This window comes from Chiloscyllium plagiosum, chromosome 9 (genome assembly GCF_004010195.1).
Source record: "Chiloscyllium plagiosum isolate BGI_BamShark_2017 chromosome 9, ASM401019v2, whole genome shotgun sequence".
NCBI lineage: Eukaryota > Metazoa > Chordata > Chondrichthyes > Orectolobiformes > Hemiscylliidae > Chiloscyllium > Chiloscyllium plagiosum.
In genome coordinates this window covers 56,449,651-56,468,420 of record NC_057718.1, presented here as the reverse complement: position 1 = coordinate 56,468,420, position 18,770 = coordinate 56,449,651, and the positions used below count along the sequence as shown (strand labels likewise).

The 18,770-nt window shown below is 40.9% G+C and overlaps 1 protein-coding gene across 6 annotated transcripts in view; it reads right to left on the bottom strand.

Annotated features, from left to right (window-relative positions):
• Positions 1–7,583: 7,583 nt before the first annotated feature.
• The window catches only part of prorsd1 (prolyl-tRNA synthetase domain containing 1), a 27,059-nt gene continuing 15,872 nt past the window's right edge, over positions 7,584–18,770 (bottom strand). For 3 of the 6 annotated variants that reach the window (XM_043695989.1, XM_043695991.1, XM_043695988.1), the window contains exons 2-3: positions 15,424–15,523; positions 7,584–8,254 (exon numbers count right to left, since the gene is read on the bottom strand). In XM_043695989.1, the coding sequence (XP_043551924.1) occupies positions 7,826–8,254; positions 15,424–15,507 (513 nt within the window). In that variant the 5' untranslated portion in view covers positions 15,508–15,523 and the 3' untranslated portion in view covers positions 7,584–7,825. Of the gene's footprint in view, positions 8,255–10,562; positions 10,653–15,423; positions 15,524–15,631; positions 15,639–15,865; positions 16,268–18,770 lie in introns of those variants that run through there. The other 3 variants (XM_043695990.1, XM_043695992.1, XM_043695993.1) reach the window with 3 other exon arrangements.

Genomic DNA, 18,770 nt, shown 5'->3' with positions numbered 1-18,770 from the left:
AGTGGCCAAGTCGAGGCTGAGAGCCAAGTTCGATACCATAGGGATGGCCTCAACTGGGACCTTGGGTTCATGTCACACTACAGGCGACCCCCATTGCACTATCCCACACACACACACGTACCCTCTCACAGACTTATACCCCTTTACACTGACACACACACATATACTCTCTCACAGGCACTCACAACCAACCCCCCACCCACACACGCACACATACACATAGGTTTATGGGGTGAATTTATACTTGCAGAGTTACATTGTACTTTTCTCAAAAACTGCATGAATCCATGTAAAATTCTGTTAATTCATTTTTTTAGATTAGAATCAGTCTCAACATTATGGCACAGACAGCAGCACACAGGGGTGCTAACACCTTCAATGCATTATCTGGGCTGACACAAAATTGTTAAAGTTCACTTGATAATGTAACTTTTTAAAAATGTTTTGCAATTTACATATGAAAGAAACTAACATGGTCATTCTAACAGATGAGAGACTTGGCAAACAATCAAGGTATTTTTCGATGTATAATTTCAGTTCCATCACACTGTAAACTTTTGCTCTAAATTCTGTGTCTTACAATGTCACACAATGGTGTACTCCACAACCACCTGATGAAGGAGCAGCACTCCGAAAGCTAGTGCTTCCAATTAAACCTGTTGGATTATAACCTGGTGTTGTGTGATTTTTAACTTTGTACACCCTCGTCCAACACTGGCATCTCCAAATCATCAATTATTAAACCCATGTTTGCTCGAAATTCTTCCTCTCATTACGTTAGGCTTATTAAACCAAACAACCATGGCTAGACAAAAGCCCTAATTAAAATGGTGGATAGATCTGCTTCCAAATAATTCAAAAGGGCTGCCATGTATTATAAAAATTGTCAGTTTTCTGGTGCACCACATTTGTAAGTCCTAAGGAATGTGTTCCATAATTAACTTATGCCAGACCGGCAGACCCGGGCGGGTATTCTCAGACACCCAGGACATCAGAATGTTCTTCTTCGCACAAAAAGTGAGGATGCTAAAAAGCTTTCTCTCATGTACATCTAAGGGAGATGAATTTGGCGAACCCAGGAGAAGAGAAACCAGGTTTACTTTGACTTCGGTCCCCAAGACCCCCTCTATTACTTCTGCCACAGCGTTCCAGTGTGTATGGAGCCTGTGGCAGGACCACAGACAATGGTATTTGATTTTACATTTGGGGGCACATTAAAGACATACCCTGCTTAAATTTTGCAAGACAATCTGGGGACCGGGTGAGCCCTATGAAGAATCTTCAACTGCATAGTATGGGTCCTATTACATATTGAAATCTTCCTCGCATTCTCACAAATGTCCTCCCAAGTTTTCGGAGTGATCTCCATTCCTAACTCTCTCTCTCTCAGACCTCCTGTAATCACTCGATGTCACCTGAGGAACCACTCCCCAGTAAATGATAGAGAGTACTCACTGAAAGAGTGCTCTTAGCCTGAAGCACCCTCTTTTCCATATCAGATCTATAACCCTCAGTCAGAAGTGTAGTTTCTTTTCGGATAAAATCTCTGATCTGAAAGAAATGGGAGAGGTCCCTGCTTGATAATCCATACTTTTGAGTTATTTGATCAAATGACATTAACGTTTCATCTTCAAAAAGGTCATCCAAACAAGAGACTTCTCTATCCGCCCAGGACTTAAACCTGGAATCCACTGTCCCTGGCCGGAGACCTGGCATACCAAATATGGGAGTACAGAGAGATGTTTTAGACATATTACCCTCCATCTGTCACATTGCCCTACATGCTTTCACAGTGTTAATAACTATTGGATTGTGGCAATGTTCTGCAACTATCCTCATTTTGTCCAGAAACAACAGGTTAATAAGAGGACACTTTGCCTGGGAGGCCTCAATGTCCAACCATATCGACGCCGAGTCCTCACAGGCCCAATCACTCCCAAAAGATAAAAGGGAGCTGAACTGATCCACTCCTCCCAACCCCTGGGGCATTTGCAATTTCATAAGCCTGATAAGGGGCCACTTATGGCGCCAAATAAAAGAACTAAATCAACCATTTAATTTCTGAATTGTTTGTCAAGGAAAATGCAAGGGAAGCATCCGCAGAGAGTATAATAAGCGAGAAAGAACATTCATTTTAACAAGAGCAACTTGACCTAGTCATGATATTGGAAGGGCCCCCCCCCCATCTTAGAAGATCTTGTTTAATCTTGTCAAACAAAATGTACAAGATTAGCCTTGAATAACCGATCAAAACTAGGGGTAACAGAGATGCCCAAATAAAGAAAGCCTCCCTGTACTGACTTAAAGCGGAACACATCTTCAAATGTCCAGTATTCCCCAAGACCCCCCAAAGACATAGCCTCCAATTTTGAAAAATTGATCTTGTACCCTGAGAAAAAGCCAAATGAATTAATACGTTGTGTCAAATAGGGCACCAAAACTGCCAGATTCCAAAGGAAAATGACAGCATCATCTGCATATAATGTGATCCTATCCACCTTCGATCCTACCTTTGGGGCAGCTATATTAGGGTTCCCATGAATGGCCTCTGCCAGCAGCTCAATCACCAAAGTGAGAAGCAAAGATGAGTGGGGACAGCCTGGCCAACTACCCTTACTAATGTTAAAATTATCAGACTTTATACTGTTAGTGAGAACTGCCGCCAGAGGATAAGTGTAAAAGACCTTTACCTGTCTAGGAAACACTTCACCCAGGCCAAACCGCTCCAGGGTATACAAACAATATGGCCATTCCACCCGGTCAAATGCCTTCTCCGCGTCCAAGGCAACCACCAACCGTAGAACTGATCGTTGCTGGCACACTTGAAACATGTTAAGTAATCTCCTAACATTATTAGAAGATCCCTGACCCTTTATAAAGCCCGTCTGATCCTCCTTAACAATAGAGGGCAACACCCTTTCCAACCTCAATGCCAGAGTCTTTGATTAAAATTTTAAAGTCAGAGTTTAAAAGTGAGATGGGTCTGTAAGAAGCACAGTCTTCTGGGGTCTTCCCTTTCTTTAGCCTCTCTCAAGGATGGTGGGAGGCAATCCCGACTATATGAACTGTTATACGTGTCTAACATCAGTCCTGACAGTATATTTACAAATTCTTTATAAAACTCACTGGGCAAGCCATTAGGACCAGGCACCTTCTCAATTTGAAGTTGCCTCACCACCCCCTATATCTCTTGGGCTGTTAACGAAGCACTAAGGAGACACGCTTGTTCAGCAGACCCACCAGGAAGATCCAAATTCCTAAAAAAAAAGACTCCATCTTATCCCATCTGTCCTCACAGCATTCAGATTGATGAAGTTCAGAGTAAAGCCTCCGAAGCGCCTCATTGATCTTTTTAGCAGCATGAGTAAGAGTCCCATTCCCTTCCCTAATAGAAGCAATAGATGGGAGTTATTGTTCTTCCTGACCAAATATGCCAAGTATTTACAAGGCCTATCACCATGCTCAAAAAGTCTCTGCTTCGCAAAGGAAAGTTCCTCCCTTGCTGTATGCATTAGCACGGAGTTTAAGGCGGATCACAGAGCTATGATTCGCTGCAGCTTAGTCACTGACAGTCCACTGTAATATGCCATCTCAGCTGCCTTCAGTCGTGCCTTAAGCAGACGCTGCTCTCCCTTCTGTCGTTTCTGGCTGGCAGAGTATGAGATAATTATCCCTCTACCAAATGCCTTAGCAGTCTCCCAAAGAATGGACGGTTTATTAGCTGTACCTGAGTTGGTGGCCAAAAAAAAGGCTTCAAATTCCCTAAAGTATTCTACAAACTTGCTGTTCTTGAGGATGAAGGAATCCATTCACCAGTACTGTGAGCCCATTGCATCACCCTTAATCTAACCCATTAAATACACTGCTGCATGATCAGAGATGATCCTAATCGAACAGGATACCACCAATCTAAAAAAGCTGCAGGAGTTAGGAAATAATCAATCCTTGTGTGGCATTTATGAGGATTGAAAAGAATGTAAAATCTCTGCCCATTGGGTGTAAACATCTCCAAATGTCCAGCAACCCCAGTTCCACACATAGATCACCTAGCTGCTTAGATTGTGAAGAAAGCTTTGGGTGGGGGGGCATTTGGGCATTCTATCCAGCACAGGATCCATAAGGCAATTAAGGTTACCCCCCCCCACAATAATAATATGTCGCAAGGCCTAGGCCATCAGCTTAGATAGTGCATCAGTCAGAAATTTAAGAGGGTGGGCCAGAGGACAATAGACATTCAAAATACCATATTCCTCACCACATATAGGGGCCTTAAAAATAACAAACCGACCATACTCATCTTTAACGCAATCTATTAAATTAAATGGGAGATCCTTCCAGATGAATATCGCCACTCCTCTGCTCTCAGTATGAAAGGATGAGAAAAACCACCCCATAAAACCCACCCTACTGAAACTTCAAGGTGTTCCCTGTCATTAAGATGAAACTCCTGGATCACATTCACCCTCTCCTTTCTAAGGCTAAGACAACACCTTTTTCCTTTTAACTGGTGAATGAATCCCTCTGTTATTCCAGGTGCACCATTTAAGAATGCTGCTAACCATGATCTTTTACAATCACCATTGACCTCCCGAAAGGAAGAATTCATCTTACAACACGCCAAGCATACTCAAAAAGAGACCCATAGATTCAGTTTACAAAAAAAAACAAAAAAAACTACAAAACAAAAAAGGCACTTAATGGGGGACTCTACCCCCTGCCCACAGAGGGCGCTTACATTTCCCACACACACCTACATTCCCCCTTCCTGCTCGAGCCGCACGCCAAACCCAACCAATGGAAGAAACCAAACAAAGGACATTATAAAATACAAAGATATAAAAACCAGTGAGCACTCTCCCCCTCACACACACAATATATCAAAACCACTCCAGCTTGGACAGAAAAAAAACCCCACCAACAACAGCTTCTTTGGGAAAAGATTGCAAGTACAAGAAATAAGAGCAAGACAAAAAAAAAGCCAGACACTATTGTCCATGTCCATAAATGCATCTACATTATTTGAAAGTATCCAAGTTGTTTTTGGCTTGCTCCAAGGAATGAAACGACTGCACAGTCTCCTCATAAGTAATACGAAACATCGCTGGGTATCTCATCGAATGTTGTATAAGGAGGTCCTTTAACTTTCTCTTAACCTCATCAAACGATTTCCTTTTATGGATCACTGTCACAAAAAAGTCCTGGAAAAACATTACCTTAGTTCCCTGATATGTCAGGGCCTGTGGATCTCTCCCCAACCTTCTAGAAGTTTCCATGACTTTCTGCTTGTCCCTGTAGCATCAAAATCGTATCAGAACCGGGCTGCGGCACTGACCCTGACCGGATCTGCGCACTGCAACCCACTGAGGTCTGTCAACCTTCACCTGGGCCACCCCGGTATCCCAGCCAAGACATTGTGGCACAAGTCTTCAAAAAAAAAACTTGCTGACTGCCCACCTTCTACTCCCTCCAGCAGGCCAACAATCTGGATATTTTTCCTTCTACCCCTATTTTCCAGGTCATCAATGTGCTCAGTCAGGGCCCAAACGTGTTTCTCAAAGGCTTGGATCTGCCCCGCCAAGGTCTCGACCTTGGTCTCCGACGCCGCATCCAAAATTATGATTTTGAAATTCTGATAAAATGTATCGGAAAATTTAAACCTCTGAAAATCCAATAAAACCCTGAATTCAAATAAAGGTACTGAAACAAAAAAACTATCCTAGTGCAAAAATAAAAGTTTAATCCTTTATGTGCCTATTATGTTTGCAAATAAACAAGAAATTTTATCAAAGACATATTCTGTTATTATAGTTCATAGAAGTTTTTACCTGCAGAACTGAAACCATTATCACCTGAAGAAATCCAGTGAAGCATTTATAATCGCCACAACTGTCATAACAAATGTTTCTGAAAAAGGGCCAATAGCAACATTGGTACTAAACTGGATGTGGGATAGAAAACATTAACAGTTAATGGGTATTTTCAGGCTAAAAGGTGGTTTGTAGTGGAGTTCCCCAGGGTTCAGTATTGGGACACATATATTTCATTTTATATATATAAAATGATAAATTATCTAAATCTTGCCATGCAACGGTCAAAGTTTGCAGCCAACATAAATCTTGTAAGAATTGTAAACTATGAAGAGGACAGGAGGACTGTGGGAGTGCAGAAGAGATCTACGACAATGCTTCTAGGGATGAGGCACCAGTCATATGGAAAGATTGGAAAAGTTGGGATTGTTATCCTTAGAGAATGGAAGGCCGAGAGGAGATTTGATAAAAGTTATCAAAATCATGAAAGGTCTTGTCAGATAGAGAAAAACTATGAGTTCAGAAATAAACTTTTTCACACAGCAAGTGGTCGGGATGTAGAATGCTCAGCCAAGTTCAAGCCAAGCATTCACGAGGGCACTGGATGATTATTTAAATAGAAACAATGCGCAAAGTTATGGGAAAAAGCAGGATATTAGCATAGAGTTGAAGTTATGCCTCAAGTAATTAATTGGATGAGAGTTTTAAGTTTTCTTTTTCTTGACACTGTCTAATGAAATGGAAGCGAGGTCAAAATCCAAAACAACAAGGTTAAAAGGCCTGCCTTCATTCCCAAAATAAAACAAGCCCAGTATTTCTCAGTCAATTTCAGCCATCTACAGCTGAACCTTGACCACTTTAAGCCCCCTACCAATTGCCAACTTTATGAACAGAGCTCATGAATTCTATTATAACAGTTGAAAGTTATTGAATAGCCCATAAAATTTCATGCATAACTGAATAGACAGACAAGGTAGTTGAATTGCAACTGAGAGTCCATTATACTCCGAGTAAACAAAAAGACTTCAGAACTGCAAATATCTGGACTGAATACATAAAAGCAAATAGTAAAAGATGAAACATTTCCACTTGGTTATCATAATAGGTTACACTTGTATTCTTAAAATCCACTCTACTGTTATATCCATTAAATGCACATTTTTATAATTCATTTAAAAACTTCCTCAATTATACAATGTTGACCTCTTACTTGATTGCTTGGCATCTGACAGAAGTAACAAACTAGCAAGCGTGTTGCTTAAAGTTTACTTGCATTGTCCAATTACAGCACTGTTACAATTCAGCTTATTCAGCATTGGTACACCTAACATTACAGCATTCAATAATGGTCTGTAAAGGGGGCAAAACCATTTCACTTACCTTATAAACTCTTCTTGCTTCCAAAGCCTGCAGCTATTGTAATACCCAACGACTTGCTAATTTTCATGGACCTGGCCAGAGTTTAACAGCATTCTTTCAAATCAGAAATCCCCCAAGTTGGATAGTGTGGAAAATGGGAAACTGTCACAGTGAGATATAAGGAATGACTTGTCCGATTTTGGAGCAGGAGCATACTTTTAGGAAGGAGTAAAGATTTATTCTGCATCAAATTATGTTTAATCTGATTTCAGATTGCTTGATAAAAGATGACACATATTCAAATGGAAATTTATGTATGCCTCCAGCACTAATTTCACCTCCATCTCCAAGGAAATAAATGACAAAACATTGCACTATGAACATTTTAATAAAAAGCAAATAAACTCTCACATACACTGAGTGATTCTCTCCTTTTATATAATTGATGGCAAAAGACAGAATACAGCAGGTAATCAATAACATTTGAGACAGTAGCATACTTTATTAATACAATGGATGAACCCCTGCTAAAAATTTAAAACCATGTAGAGGGAGTATTTACTGCAATGTAAGTAATCTCAATTTCAAAAATAGTTACTGTTGAAATTGATTACATCCAGCCAGTTGCAAGTCATTTCATTTAAGTGTTTGTTTCTATTTTAATCAAACTTTACAATTGTAGGTTCATGTCCTGTTTCCTTCACAAAATGCAAGAAGTCTATAGGCTTAATACCCATAGTGGCTGAATTAATCATTGGATGAAAATAGATTTTTTCATGTCCTCCATCCACGAAGTTTGAATCTAGCACAAATTTTACATCACCTTGTTTATCATAAAACAAAGCAAGAGGTGTTGCGCAACCTTGACCAACTTTTAATTTTTCCAGCATTGTTCCTTCATCTGCAAAGCGCAGATTTCCACTTCCACAGCCCAGCTTCTTTGCTAGGTCATTCAAGTTGATTTGTCTGTTGTGTAAGACTGTCACTAACCATAAGCTTTTTTTCTTCTTGTCTTTCAGAAACAGATTCTTACTGTGGGCCCCTTTAAGGTGTTGTACATAAGGCATCATGGCTTCAACGGTGAACACCTACAGAAAAAACAAATTTTCTAAAATTTCATCATACATTTTGTCTTTGTAGGATATAATAGTCAAATCTGCTTATATATTGCATATGAATCTTTTGTCTGCATTTACTTCCTGTCATCTAATTTCTGGTGTATTTTAAATTCATACTTATAATGGGAAATAATCTAGATAAACCTGTACTAATGTTATTCCAGTGCATGAGAGATCAAGGGAGTACACATGGACATAAACATTTATCAAGTAAATATTCCAATAAGACCAGAAATGGATCTGTTAAAATTGGGTCTATGAATTCTGATACAATTATTACCTGTCCCAAAACTATTTCACCTGAAGGTTGCATTTGTTCTTAAATCACCATGTGAAATGACAGGAAACACAACCATTAATATATCAGGACATGCGTGCAGTCCCTGAAAAATGATGTGTAATAATTTCCTGTGGAAAATTCCACTGCAAAAAAAGTCTACGTATTCATTCCCTAACATTTATCTCATCTCTTGCCTGTCATGATTCTCTGTACCACCACAATGTGGCGTTACAACATCTTTTAACCATAAATCAGAAATTCTGAAAGAAAATTATGACTATTTGTTTTCAGTGATTGAAACTTTGAATGCTTTTTAGGGATATTAGAATGTAGTAATTATGTTGCTGGACTAATAACTGTAGAAATGTGAAATCAAGTCCCACCATGACAGTTTAAGAATTTGAATTCAGTTTGAAACCAACCATAAACAAGAAGTTACTATCAATTAAACGACTACAATACTCTCAAATTTATGTAGAAACCCACTGGTTCAGTTAATCTGTCCATACTCTGAATGACCGACTCCTATCACACATATCAACATGGTTGATTGTTAACAGCCTTCTGAAGTAGCCTGGAAAGACAAGTAGTTGTATCAAATCATGACAAAGATATACATTATCACTTATCATGATTCAGTTAGACACTCAAGAGTCTGTTTTTGTGTTTTTAGGTGATATATATTCTGTGTGTCTGTGGTTCAAAATGGTCTACTATCCCCGTCTCAGGACAGCTAGGGCAGGGCAATAAATGCCACTCACATCCACATCCTGAGAATGCATTTTTTAATGCCATTATTTTCTTCATTTTATTGCCATCATTCATTATTTTACAGAAGGTTTCAACCTTCTGAGAGCCTCAACCTAGATTTGAATGCTGATAGTGCAGATAGGATTGCCAAACCTCCAGTTTTGGCCATAAATTGAAGGTCAATCTCCAGGACATAGCTGTTTGCAATCATAGGCATAAAAGTCACATGGGCATTAATTATTTTGTTATTGATGTTTCCTACAATTCATCATGTTCTATCCATATTTTTTCTTTACCAGATATAAAAATATTGAAAAAGGAATAAAATTCAGCTTGGCTAACAGTCAGTAGTGAGTCTTTTGCTTTTGAATTGATGGAAGAAAGCAGCATGATGTAAGGATTAATGTTTTTAACAACTAATGGCTGGAATGTGGGGCAGAGCATATGATGGAACCTCGAGGAATACATTTAATCTGTTGGCAACCCTAAATGCAATCTGAGCATATAGTATTTAACCAATTTGCAAAGATGCTTCAGTGCAAAATAACAAGTTAAATGAGCAATAATTTCGTTAGAATTTAGCACTTTCTCGTCCAATGTTTCTTAAAATTAAAGAAATTCCAGTGCCAAATTTCAAAAACCTTAGATGAAATTTATAGTTAGTCTTGCTTTTTTAAATACAAAGAAGCTATGAGAGAAAAATGGCAGGCTGATTGCACACCCATGCTAGTTTTTCTGCATTTTCAATGCTTAACAAAATGGGGGTTGGTCAGCTCAATTGGCTGGTTGACTGGTTTACAATGCAGAGCGACACCAACAGTGAGGTTTCAATTCCAACACTGGCTGAGGTCACCGTGAAGCTCCTGCCTTCTTGACCTATCATTCAGCTGAGGTATAGTTAAACCAGATGTCTCTGAGAGAGCAGCCCTATTGTCTCTAGGGGCAATGATGACTTTATGCTTCAGAAAACATTAAATTTACAAAAATGTTCCATACATTTTCAAAAAGGGCTGAACTTTGAAGAGGCAGAAAGTCCCGAATCCCTGTGATACTGAAATAAAATGTCAACTTTCCATTGAATGACGTGTTTGAAAGACACAAACAAACATTTCTAGATAGAGGATTCATACAGGAGAAATGTTTTTAAAAGCCAAGTGTAGGCAGGTTACAGTGCATGCAGGAAATTAAACCCTTGGACACTGACATCAAATAGAGATTCTGACATCATCCAGTCCCCGCTTGGCTTACCACTTTGGCAGCAAAATAGTAGTGTGGCACTGGAAAAGCACAGCACATCAGGCAGCATCCGACGAGCAGGGAAGTGAATCAAAGTTTGTGCGAAGATTTGTAGCTCGGGTGCTCGTTGCTGTGGTTCTGTTCGTTGTCCCAGTTGAATTCATGTTGCTTGTTGTCTGCGTGTGTGGCTACTAAGGATAGCTGGTCACCTATACAAGGTATAGGAACACCTATACAAGGTATTCGCCAAAAACGGATACCCGCGCAAATTCATCAACAGATGCCTAAGAGAAAGACCACGGAACATGGACAGGTAGGAAAGAGGAACAGGGCGGTGCCAGGTTAGAGGGCTGAATCTGGCATGAGTTGGGAGGGGGAACAGATTTGGAAACCAGTGAAGTTGATGTTGATGCTGTGTGGTTGAAGGGTCCTAAGGTGGAAGGTGAGGTTTTCTTCCTCCAGTTGTCTGGTGACTTTGTTTCGGTGGTGGAGGCGGCCCAGGACTTGCATGTCCTTGGGGGTGTGGGAGGGAGAGTTGAATGGTCAGCCACAGGGTGATGGGATTGTTTGGTGTATGTGTCCCAGAGATGTTCTCTGAAACATTCCATGAGTTGGCATCCTGTCTCCCCAATGTAGAGGTCATCACATCGAGAGCAACGGACACAGCAGATGAGGTGGGTGGATGTGCAGGAAAATCTCTGCATGATGTGAAAAGATCCTTCGGGGCATTGGATGGAGGGGAGGGTGGAGGTGCGAGTATGGGTTTTATACCTTCTGCAGCAAGGTGTGAAGGTGCTGGGTATGGAGGGTGGGTTGTGGACCTAACAAGGGCGTCACAGAACGGTCTCTGTAGAAAGCAGATAAGGGGTGGGGAGGGAAATATATCTTTGGTGATGTGGTCTGATTGTGGATGGCAGATATGGCAGAGGATAATGCGCTGTATCCAGAGATTAATTGGGTGGAAGGTGAGGACCGGGGAGTTCTATCTTTGTGAGAAGATTTGTAGCTCAGGTGCTCGTTGTTGTGGTTCTGTTCGCCTAGCTGGTAATTTGTGTTGCAGACGTTTCATCCCCTGTCTAGGTGACATCCTCAGTGCTTGGGAGCCTCCTGTGAAGCGCTTCTGCGATGTTTCCTCCGGTATTTATAGTGGTTTGTCTTTGCCGCTTCCGGTTGTCAGTTCCAGCTGTCCGCTGCAGTGGCTGGTATATTGGGTCAAGGTCGATGTGTTTGTTGATAGAATTCTAGAGGTATGGCACTCATCCACAGATAAGTAGTTGTTTCTCCCTGAGAGCAGCAACTTTGTGTAAGTTCTAATGTGTCTAGGGTTCTAAGGAGAATAATTTCATTCAAGTGCCAAAAGGCTTTCCTGTAACATAGGAGCCGCATATTACACATTATTTGGAGCTCAGAGGAGGTACACCATGCTTCAACAAAGCACTTTCAGCAGTGTAGAAATTGTGACAATCACATGCAACAGATTGGACACAAGGTTGTATGTTAGAGAAGGCAATATCCTCAGTGCATGTTCTGTTGGCTAAGGGTCATCTTCCACAGTATTACTGAAAGCAATACCTTCAAGGCTCATGCATGTGGTTGCTGATACTTCTGCAATCTCTTTGAATGCATTCATCTACATCTGTGGTTGTATGGTAACTATCACACCCAATTTCAGGTTCAGGTCTTGTGACATCTTTAAGATCTAACATACTACAACAGCCAGTTCCACAAAACCTTGTTTGCTAAGACTTCCATCTTTATTCACTTTGATACAGATAGGGCCAGTTAAATCTGGAGGGTGTTGACTTTGTTTCCTTCACAGGATTTCCTTGCAGGTCCAGGGGTCATAAGTTGCACACATTAGCAAAGGAAAGGTGCCATCAGTCCAGTCAAGTGTCCTAATTGGACAGGTTTTCACTCAATGTGCAACTGGTCTGTGACCACTGCAGGAAGATTACACAGCAGGTTATTGATTACATAGTTCAATGAAACAGCAACAAGTCATCCTAATTAGTTTTTGTCATTTATACAAATGATTTGGATGTGAATATAGGAGGAATGGTTACTAAGTTTGCAGATGACACCAAAGTTAGTGGTGCAGTTGACAGTAAAGGAGGTTATCTCAGAGTACACAGAACCTTGATGAGATGGGCCAATAGGCCGAGGAGTGGCAGATGGAGTTTCATTTAGAAAATGTGAGATTCTGCATTTTGAAAAGGCAAATCAGAGACCTTGGGGTGCAAATTCATAGTTCCTTGATGGTGGAATCACAGACAGAGAAAGAGTAGTGAAGGCGGCATTTGGTATGCTTGCCTTTATTGGTCAGTGCATAGAGTACTGGAGTTAGAATGTCATGTTGCGGCTGTATAGGACATTGGTTAGGCCACTTTCGGAATATTGTGTTCAATTCTAGTCTCCCTGCTATAGGAAAGATATTGTTAAACTTAAAAGGGTTCAAAAGAGATATAAAGATGTTGCCAGGGTCGGAGGGTTTGAGCAATAGGAAGAGGCTGAATAGGCTGGGGTACTGTCCCTGGGCCGTCAGAGGCTGAGGGTTTATAAATTTATGAGGGGCATGGATAAGGTGAATAGCCGAGGTAGGAGAGTCCAAAACTAGAGGGCGTATGTTTAAGGTGAGAGGGGAAATGATATAAGGTCCTAAGGGACAAACTTCTAATGCAGAGGTCGATGTGCATTTGGAGTAAGCTGCCAAAGAAAGTGGTGGTGGCAGGTATAATTACAACATTTAAAAGGCATCTGGATGGGTACATGAATATGAAGTGTTAGAGGGATATGGGCCAAATGTTCTTAAATGGGACTAGATTAATTTAGGATATCTGGTCGGCATGGACAAGTTGGACCAAAGGGTCTATTTCCGTATTGTACAATTCTATGACTCAATGAGATTCAAAGGTGGTCCTGCTTTTCCATGAGATTTCAATAGACACGCTTCAGACTTGTCTTTTCCACTCAATATCTTTGAATTTCAAAGAATTCAAAGATTATTTTCAGGGAAATTTTAAGGGCGGAAAAGCAGATATGGCAATGAAGTTAAGAGGTCACCTTTTTTTGCCACTGACCAACAGGCAGAGTGAGTGATAGAAGTCTAGGTAAGTGACTGGAGAGCAAGTGGGAAAGGAATATTCAAGATATGAGTTGAAGTGGTAGAGGCAGCAGTGGAAATGGCACTTAAAACTATGTGAAGGCAAAGGGGTAGACTGCATGTAAATAGTAGTATGAGTGATGGGGAGAGAAGAATTATTTGGGGATGCAAGCCATGTTTCCCTCAGGATTTTGAAAGGTTAATACAGCCTGCAATACAGCCTCAGTGGTAAGTTCTCCTGTCACACTAAGTACCCAAACAGAAAGATAAAGACAAGAGACATGGTGAAGAGGGCAATAAGAGTTTAAGAAAGGAGAAATTGAAAAAGAAAAACAGAAATAGAAAAAGGAGACATGGAGAACTAACACAAAGGCAACAGAAACAGTAAGGAGATTAATTGTGAAATAGCACAGGAGGTGAACCAGTTTCATTTAATCACTTTTATCAACAACTATACTGCTCCAATCTTTGCTTCCTATCAACCAAACTTACTCCTCACATGAATCCTTAAGGAAAGATGTGACAACTGACTTGGGAAGAAATTAATCAGAACAGCATTCACTTTTCCCAATTAGGGCAAAAACACATCAAGCCCATTATTACATATATTAAATAAAATCTGAAAGAACAGCGAATGCTTTAATTCAGAATCAAAACAGACATTGATCAAGGAGCATAGCAGGATCTGTTCTGAGGAAGGGGCACTGGATCCAAAATATTACCTGAAGACAGTCAGGATATCATCTAACTTTCTGAAGCAAATATTTTTTGTTCAGATTTATTTTTGCTCACAGTGAATAACTCCAACTTGATCAATGGATCCCAGATACAACAGGTGGGGGATAAGGGAGACTTCCTTAGCTACGGTTATATTGTGCATCAGCCATTGGAAAAGCCTCTTAATAAGAAGTGTCTTGTGTGTGGTTTTACATCATATTTTCATATCTTAAAAAGCAACAAGAGATCGTAATATCATTCACCTGTAAGATACAACCATGACCTATTTGGAAATTTTACTTTGCTGATTGACTATATATGCTTTTCAGGGAACATCGCTTACCCTTATGCATTCTTGGTCTGCAGGCATTCAGGGAAGTGTATTAAAGGAAACTCACCTAATTGACCATTTAACAAGTTAATGAGTACAGTACAATCACAACCTGTTAAGCCCAAACAAACTTACTTCCATGGATAACATAACATTTTGTAATCCACTGAAGTACGTGAACAGCACTGAAAAAGGCCATGTCGCTCAACATGTCCGCATCCATGTTTATGCTCACCAGAAACTTGCTATTCTCCTTCACCTTACCCCATCAACAGGACGTTCTTTTCCCCAGTTTCTCCTTAAACGTTATCTATGCTATTCAGCTTAACTACTCCTCAGCAAGCTCCACGTTCTCTACGCAAAAAAGATTCCACTTGAATTAAATAACTCACTCTGTTACCAGCATCATATTTGTAAATGTCATGGCATTTATTCGCGGAGAAACATTAAAATATATCCGAACGTGCACTCTGTTTCCCTTTTAATTTCGGTTTCGGTTCAGCAGTCCCCTGGGCTGCTGACCCGGAAGAAGGGCTCAGCCTGCACCACCAGCGCCCAGACGGTGGCTCAGCCCGTGCAAGATATAACCATGACCTATTTGGAAATTTTACTTTACTGATCGATTATATCTGCCTTTCATGAAACATCGTTTGCCCTTATGCATGCTTTGGCTGCAGGCATTTAGGGAAGTATATGAAAAGAAACTCATCCAATTGAACACTTACCTCGGGATGTTCCTCACACACAGTCTCGATGTTCAGCCCTTTCAAATAATCTTCTACTTCTTTGCGCAACTCGGCTGCAGCCATTTCCCGCTGCTTAGTGCTGCAAGTAGAATCAAAGAATGTGAACCCAAGAGCCACGTCTCAGCTGTACTGCTCAATCACATCCTGCAGGATCGCTCTTCTAGAGTCATACAGCACGGAAACACACCCTTCGGTCCAAATAGTCCATGCCGACCATAATCCCAAACTAAAGTAGCCCCGTCTTCCTTCGCTTGTCCCATGCCCTACTATATTTTTTTCTCATTCATGAACTTATCAAAATGTCTTAAACGTTATAACTGTACCCGCACCCACCATTCCTCTGGAAGTTTATTACACATACAAACCACTGTCTGTATAAAATAATTCCTCAATTTTTAAAAAAAATCTTTTTTCCTCTCACCTGAAAAGTATGGCTCCAAGTCTTGAGATCCCCCACCTGAGCGAAAAGACAACTGCCACTCACATTGTCGATGCTCCTCATGACTGTATAAACCTCTGTAAAGTCACCCCCTCAACCTCCTATGCTCCAGTAAAAGAAGTCCCAGTGACTCAAACCCTTCACTCCTGGTAACATCCTGGGAAATCTCTTCTGAACCCTCTTCACCTTAATAATATCCTTCTTATAACAGGGCAACCAGAGCTGGACACAGTACCCCAGAAAAGGCCTGATCTCTGTCATGTATAACCTTAATATAACACTCCAACTCAGTGCTCTGATCAATGAAGGCAAACCTGCTAAACATCTTCTCAACCACCCTGTATGTGATGAAAACTTCAAAGAATTATCTGAATCCCCAGGTCTCTCTGTTTGACAACATCACCCAAGGCCCTACTTTTCACTGTATAAGTCCTGCCCTTGTTTAATTTACCAAAATGCAATAACTGGCATTGATCCAAATTAAATTTCATCTGCCACTCTTTAGACCATTGCCTCAATGGATCAAACTTTCTTTTTAATCTTAGATTACCACCTTCACTGTCCACTGTACCACCAATATTGGTGTCATCTGCAAACTTCCTAACCATGCTGTTTCTATAAGTGATTCAGATGAGAATATACATGACAAACAAAAGTGGACCTAGCATTGATCCCTGTTGTACATCAGTGGTGACAGGCCTCCAGACTGAAAAGTAGCCCTCTTCGTTACTTGAAAACATCACTTAGGCCTTGAATGTAACAGTTTCACAATTCATTTCAATGCGGTCATCACAATGACTAGTATTAATAAGACAGAAAAGAAACACAGTTGCCAATCAACATCTGTGGAGAACAGAAAAGTTAACATTTCAGGACTGAACCCAGTCCTCGAGTGTGGTAGGTTTTATTTCTTCAAGCAAAGCAAAATATTGTGGATGCTGGAGATCTCAAATAGAAACAGAAAAACCTGAAGAAAATCGGGTCTGGCAGCATCGTCTGTACCAGAGAGTCATGTAGGACTGAAAACATTTTCTCTCTTTTTGTCTTTCCACAGATGCTGCCAAGTGTAATTAGAGCTACTTCAAATCAGACGCAAGCTAGCACCATCATTGGGGCAAGTATTTATTTTATGCAAAATGTTCTCCCAATGACTAATTACCATTTCTTCCCAATACTAAAACTAGTATTTTGCCCCAAAACTCCTGTAACCCAGAAACTGCCTTAAATTGGAACCCAAAAATCACAGAATTCAGTGCAACAGGGCATCTAACAGCATCAGCTATTAATTTATTGGCCCTTTACTCTTAAGCTCAAAATATTTGCTTGCAAGGTTGCTAGACGTGCAAGCTGTTTAATGGTGCAGTAAGTGATGGGCAAGTACAACAGACGAACAAGGAACCATTCAACCCCTTGAGCCAGTTCTGCGATTTAATAATTCATGGCTGCTCTGATTGTAACCTCAAATCCACATTCCCGCCTACCCCTGATAATACATCAACCCCCATACCAAGAATCAATCCAATTCAGATTTAAAAATATTCAAATACTCTGCTTCTCTTAAGCAAGAGTTCAAATTTCTTACAACCCTTGTGGGCGGCACAGTGGCAAGTGGGCGGCACGGTGGCACAGTGGTTAGCACTGCTGCCTCACAGCGCCAGAGACCCGGGTTCAATTCCCGCCTCAGGCGACTGACTGTGTGGAGTTTGCACGTTCTCCCCGTGTCTGCGTGGGTTTCCTCCGGGTGCTCCGGTTTCCTCCCACAGTCCAAAGATGTGCAGGGTCAGGAGAATTGGCCATACTAAATTGCCCGTAGTGTTAGGTAAGGGGTAAATGTAGGGGTATGGGTGGGTTTCGCTTCGGCGGGTCGGTGTGGACTTGTTGGGCCGAAGGGCCTGTTTCCACACTGTAATCTAATCTAAAAAAAAATCTAATCTAATCTAATCTAATCTTTGTGAGGAACAAAATCATCTCATATGCTTTGAATCAATGACCCCTTATTATTAAACAGTGGCCCTATGAGAGGAAACATTTCTCAACATCTACCCTGTCAACACACTTTAGGATCTTCCATGTTTCAAATTCCCTGTTACTGTTTTAAACTCCAGCAGAATCAAACCTAGCCTGTCCAACTTTTCCTAATAAGGCAACTTGCCCATTCCAGATAGTCATCTGATAAGCCAACTCTGTACTATTTCCAAAATATTTACATCTTACTAAATAAGGCAACCAATATTGTACACACTACTACAGATGTGGTCTCATCAGTGCCTTGTAGATTGAGAGCATAAAACAAAAATAGAAATTGCTAGTGAAACTCAGTAGATATGAAAGCAGCCCACATCATGACAGGGCATCAGCGTCTCATTTCCATTTGGGAACCCTCCTTCCCTCAGGATTCAATATCAATTTCAATCATTTGAGAACTTGAATGTCTTCTTCCATGTCTTTTACTTTTCCCACGCCCATGCCCTGTCATAAGAGGGGCTGCTTTCAGCACAACCAACATATTTTCACCTATTTAATGATTCTCATTATCAGTTTTCTTTCTCCCTGGCATACCATCATCTATCCCTTTGTCTCCCTAATTGTTACAGAGTCATAGAGATGTACAGCACGGAAACAGACCCTTCGGTCCAACCCGTCCATGCCGACCAGATATCCCAACCCAATCTAGTCCCACTTGCCAGCAACCGGCCCATATCTCTCCAAACCCTTCCTAATGCCTCTTAACTGTTGCAATTGTACCAGCGTCCACCACTTCCTCTGGCAGCTCATTCCATACACGTACCATCCTCTGTGTGAAAACGTTGCCCCGTAGTTCTCTTTTATATCTTTCCCCTCTCACCCTAAACCTATGACCTCTAGTTCTGGACTCCCCGACCCCAGG